Consider the following 5877-nt stretch of genomic DNA (forward strand, 5'->3'; position numbering starts at 1 on the left):
CGATATTCCAGGTCCTTTTTTCAAACTTAACGAGTCTAACCGTTTTTGGCCAAACCCGTTTCCCTCCCTTTTCCCCTGTACTGGAGTGGTTCCTGTTTCGCGAACAAAACTCTGGCTATGACTTCCAGAGGACTCTCCGTCATCCTTAGCAGAAGCCGGTGGCCTATCTGAAACACCACCCCCTGATATGGACATCCCATTCCGTCACTGACCAATGACAGTGTCCGCCCGCAGCCACGAACCATACTGGGCATGAGAGCCGTCGTGTGCACTGTGACCGATCAACTTAAGGTCACACTCTCGTTGATTATGTCCCAGAATACCACAAGCAAAGCAGAAATTTGAAAGCAACTCATACTTGAAGGAGACCCACACTGGGTCCTTTTGCCCCAAAGTAATCTTCATGCCCCGTCGCAGAGGCTTGTTAACATTAATCGCAACCCGAATTCGAAGCGATTTGCCCCAAGCCACACCACCCTCAGCGTAATCCATATCCGCAAAAGTGACATGTTTTTTATTATACAAATGACCCTATCACACAATTTAGTATAAAAATTCTAGTAAAATAATATTAACCAACAAAAAATGGTTATAAACAAAAAAAGATAATGGTGGGGAGAGAGAAGGGAGAAATGACACACAAAATATGAAATATAAAAACAAAAAAATTATCATAGATAAAAAAGAAGAAGAAAAAATGGTATACCTAAAGTATAAAAAAGTCTTTTTAAAGAATATAATAGATTAAACATAAACTAACTTCCAAATTGTCTCATAAAAAGTTAAAAATAGTGAGTTTCATCGTTTTATGAATGTAATATTTATAGGATGAGGAAGACATGAATGACTTGGAAAAAGAATAATGTATGATGATTAAGATTTTTGGATAGAAAAAAAAAATTAGTTAGAAAAAGAGTGTGCAAGAATATTTTTTTTCGTCTTTCTTTTTTTAAATTATAAATCATGGAATCATTATAAAAAATAATAAATTATGAGATTTTAAAAAAAAAATTATATATAATATAGATATGCTAAAATTTATTTAGGAATAAAATTGTGTTTAATTATGGAACAGAGAGAATCTAGATATAAGATTTAATTTTTATTTTATGTTAGGCTTAACTTTAGATTTATATAGATAAAACAAATTGTGAAATATATTAATAATGTTTAATTTTAAATTTTAAATTTTAAATTTTAAATTTTTACACACCTTTTTATAAAAAATCAAAAACTACACTTATTTATAACAATCCAAACAACCCATTAAAACTCTCACCAAACATTCTCATTAAAAACTCTCATTTTTCCTTTATAATATATAGATTAGGAAGAAAGCTAATACTAGCTTCGTCGTTCATACCGAAAAACCAAAAAAACAGCCTCGTTAAGAACTTTCTTTTTGGTTTAGCAATTTCATCGTCCTCAAAGTTGACTGAGTACGACAATGGCAACAACCACCACTGTTCCAGGTCGTTACACCCCAATCCAACCCTCAACCTTCCCACCACCACCGTTCTCCTCCGCCACCGACTTCTCCTCCCAAATCCACCACTCAATCTCCTCCACCCTCCGCCCCTGGTCCCAACTCTTCTCCCTCTCCTCCCTCAGCCTCCCTCTGTCCTTCTCCGAAGCCTCCTTCCGCATCCGAACCAACCTCTTCCACTTCCGCCTCAACTACACCATCATCTCTCTCATCATCCTCCTCATCACCCTCATCTACCACCCCATCTCCATCATCGTCTTCCTCTTCACTATCGCCGCCTGGTTCTACCTCTACATCTTCCGCCACGACACCTTGGTACTCTTCAATCGCACCATCGACGATCGACTTGTGCTGATTCTGCTCAGTCTGGCCACTCTTGTTGCCCTAATTTTTACTAACGTCTGGCTCAACGTCCTCGTTTCGATGCTGATTTCGACCGCGGTGGTTTGCTTACATGCTGCGATTAGGTTTCCCGACGATGTTGATGATCAGGAATCTCCGTACGGGCCGTTGCTTTCGGTGGTGGATAGTCCCAGAGGGTATTATAGCCAGGTTTGAATTCAATTTCGGATTTGGGGGTTCACTGTGTCTGGAATTGGAAAATAATGATTTGGATTTGTATGTTGTTGTAGAGTTGGGTAATTGTTGGATTGATGTAGTTTTTGATTATATACAGATTCAGCGTTGATAAATCTCCCATCTTTTTTACTGCAATTGTTTAGTTCTAGCTCGGTTCAATAACAATCAGTTGATTTGTTTTAGTTGATGTTTCATATTGAAGATATGGGTCTGATTTCTGAGTTTGGAATTGCAAAATAGCATTAGTATGTATAATTCTGTGCTGTGTGTGCATTATGAAAACCCAACGTTAAGTTTTCTTGGAAAAATTTTAAGGGCTAGAAACTTATTGTGGATATGATTAGCATCTGTGCGTCTCGTGGAAATTCAATCTGTGCATGGTATTTTCCTGAAATCTTGAAATTTGTACACAGTTTTTTGGTAGCTTTTCAAAAAACTACAAGCTTTTCAACTGCTTAGGCTTTTTCCCCTTATCTGCCCAAGAAAATGCTGATGCTGTGATCTTTATATGCGGTTAAACCATTAAAGCACCCATAGAAGAGGTGTTGTGATGTATGTCTGTCACTTGTTACAAATTGTTGTTCGAAGGTGAATCCAGATAAACGGATGTTGGGGCACATGTACAATATAAACATGAGCTGATTTATTAGTCAAAAAAATTTATGCAAGAACAAGCTTACATAGTGGAAGAGCAAGATTGTTTTATAGAAATATGCTTCTTTGTAATGTATTATTCGCCCAATTGCATCCTCTCTGATTCTCCTTTCTTGTTCAGTGGCAATTTCTTTAAAATAATATTGTGTGAACTTGGAGCTCTGTTTCATTATTAGTGAACATAAAGTTCTCGGAAATGATGACTTTTTAATCTGATTCTTCTCTCCTTCCCCTATAAAAATGTTTTACTGAGACATTGAATTTGTGGATATGTGCTTATGGAAATGGTAAAAGAATACACGGAGAAGATCAAGGGGTTCACTCTAAGAAGTATGTACCCTAGATTAAAATGTCTTGCATCAGTTTGTTACAGCCTCATATCATCCATTCATGTTGGATTTTTATGGTTTATTTGTGTCCTGCACAGTGTTCACATAGCTTTCCTAACCATCTGAACTCACCATAGTGTTTGCTTTACCACTAGTCAACTGTTGTCCAGCTGCTGTTTTCCTAGGCAAGACACTTTGGATCACTCCAATAGGATAAACTCGGGATACATTGCTAGCGCCACATATCAGGTGAAGTAGGACATCAAGACTTGAACCTAAGACCTTCTAGATAGAACCGGAGCGATTTACCATACCAGTTGACCCTCAAGGATTACCTGATTTGTTGGTTGGTAATAGGCAATTGGTATAGATATATTCACTAATCTATCAGGGGAATCACAACCACTTACTGTTTAGACATTATGCTTTATCAAATAATTCGTGTATCTGAAGAATGCAGCAATCAAGTATTGCGGCATTTTATTTATGCTTCTCTAATCAAATGAGAGCATAAAGACATTTGCTCCCCTCAATCTTAATGAGTATCCTCTTGCATGAGTGCAACATACTCAATGTGAAAGTTGGAACAAAATGGTTTTTTTTTTTTTTTTTTTTTTTTTTTGGGGGGTGGGGTGGGGGGTTTGAAATATAAGCTGAGGAACCAACTAAGGCTGGCAGAGCCTTTGAGTAAGTTCCAAATACTTGAAGTTACTTGAAAATCATAGGTATCAGTTGAGCTTGGAAGACACTAATGAATCAAAGCAAAAACGTTAGTTTATGGCTTTGTTCCAAGACTCGTCCCCTTAATCGCTGAGTTATCCGTGCAGATTCATATTTCGGTCATTCTGTGTGTTGGCCAAGTATGCCTTTGTCAAGAATGACATCAATTATGTTCTTGTTAAGGACTAATCACGACCTAGATGGTTGTCAACTCGGTTCTTGTTTGTCAATTTGCTCAGTGAATAGCATACTGATCTAATCTGTTGAAAGTATCAAGTTAAATGTGGAAGATCTTCAAAAAAAAGTCAGAGAATTTTGCTACTATGATTGGGTATTGATTCCATGTATGTGTTGTGGCAAAGGTGAAAATAAAAGGTAAAACAAAACAAACACAAGAATTTAAGTAATTCGATTATAATTCTACGTCTACAGGGGAAGAACAGATAGAGATTACACAATAGTTGGCTCTCTCTCAACAACCCTTTCATAGAAACTCACAAGATCACCTCAATTTGTTGCCAATGTCAATAGCGACTTGTTGAAACAGTAATAAAGACTAACAGTTTTCAGCTATGGAAGCCACAATGCAGCGAACACAAGTATATTCACATTACACCCTACAAATTATTGTCGCATAAATCTTTGTAAATAGTAGGTGAAGTTTTCATAACTGTGCCACAAAGTGTTTAGATTTAAAAAAAAAATATTCATAACTGTGCCACAAAGTGTTTAAGAAAAAACTTCAAATTAAATAATTAAGAACCTATATGTATAAACCAGTGTTGTGAAAAGTGCGCAAGGCGCAGCGTGGCGCAAGGACTGCGCCTGAAGGGTTGCGCCTGAAGGGGACCAAGGCGAGGCGCCATTTGATGAGTCGCGTGCCTTGGACGCGACTTGGACCAGGCGCAGCGAGGTGCAAGGTGCGAGCCTAAGGGGCTTTCTTTTTTTCTTCTTGATTTTGATCTAACGGCTGTGATTTGTGTGGGAGAGGCTCCAACCACATAGGATTACAACTCATACAACACAACCCAGCCCAAATCAGTATACTACTGAAATCCCTAATCTATGGAAGGAGAAATCTGTGTCGTCTCTTCCTCTAGGCTCCTCTCTCGACTTTGACTCATCAAGTCAGTGCTTCTTCTTCTTCTTCGCTCTTTGCTTTTTTTATTTATTTTTTTGCCTTTCTTTTTTGCTTCGGTGGTTGCTGGTTGCTTCTTCTTCAACTCTCTCTCTCTGTCTCTCCTCTTCTTCTTCGCTATTGACTTGCTCTGTTTGCCTCTTTTTTTTTTTTTTCTTCTTCTTCGACTTCAACTCTCCCTCTCTTTTTTTCTTCTTCTTATTTGCTCTCGCTTTGAGTTGAGTCTCTGTTAGGAGAAAAAAAAATACAAATAAGACTTATATTAGTCTCTGTTAGTATTTTTTTTTTTTTTTCTTTTCCTTTGCTGTGCTGTTGGTCTGTTTTTTTTGCCTTTCTCTGTTACGAAAAAAATTATAAATAATTAATTAATCACACACTACATTATTCTGAAATTATTTTTCATTTATTAAATTTGTTGTGTAGAAAATGATTAGTCTATCTATGTGCTGTAGAAAATGATTGGCTTTGAGAATTATTCTATAATTTGTCTTGATTATTTTTTATTTAAAAAAAAAATTGTGGTAGTACTATAAATTATTAGTTTATGTTAATTTATCTATTTTTTTTTACTAAGATTGTGTGTCTTGCTTCAATAAAACTCACATCTCGTCTTGCGCCTAAGCCCCGAGAGATTCAATAAAGCTCACGTCTCACCTTGTACCTAAGCCCTAAAAGACCTTCAACGTCTTAGTGCGCTTGGAGCCTTTAAACACACTGCTATAAACATTCTTATATGGCTTGTCTGCAGAATCCAGCCACCCCGCTATCACACTGACATGACTCAACATATAAAAAAGGTAATGCTTTCCTCAAATCATTTCAAACTAAACATTCATCATTATAATTAATAATTTTAAAAATGTTACTATTACATCTTTTTAGATAATTTTTCTGTCTGTGAGAAAAAAATTCATCTGTGCTACATTTATACAATTTCTTCTCTCACATTCTTTACAAATGAGGTGACAAGC

At 36.7% G+C, this 5877-nt stretch overlaps 1 protein-coding gene across 1 annotated transcript; it reads left to right on the forward strand.

Moving 5' to 3' along the window:
* Positions 1–1447: 1447 nt before the first annotated feature.
* Positions 1448–2044, forward strand: LOC114274831 (PRA1 family protein D). Its single transcript, XM_028216812.2, has one exon. The coding sequence runs from the start codon at positions 1448–1450 to the stop codon at positions 2042–2044; it is 597 nt and encodes a 198-aa protein (XP_028072613.1).
* The last annotated feature ends 3833 nt before the right edge of the window (positions 2045–5877 follow it).

The sequence above is a fragment of the Camellia sinensis genome, chromosome 6, assembly GCF_055761805.1.
Source record: "Camellia sinensis isolate YWXY chromosome 6, ASM5576180v1, whole genome shotgun sequence".
In the NCBI taxonomy this organism is placed as follows: domain Eukaryota; kingdom Viridiplantae; phylum Streptophyta; class Magnoliopsida; order Ericales; family Theaceae; genus Camellia; species Camellia sinensis.

Excerpts from the sequence above, each read along its gene's own strand:
- LOC114274831 (XM_028216812.2), top strand. The coding sequence starts at position 1,448 with ATGGCAACAACCACCACTGTTCCAGGTCGTTACACCCCAATCCAACCC.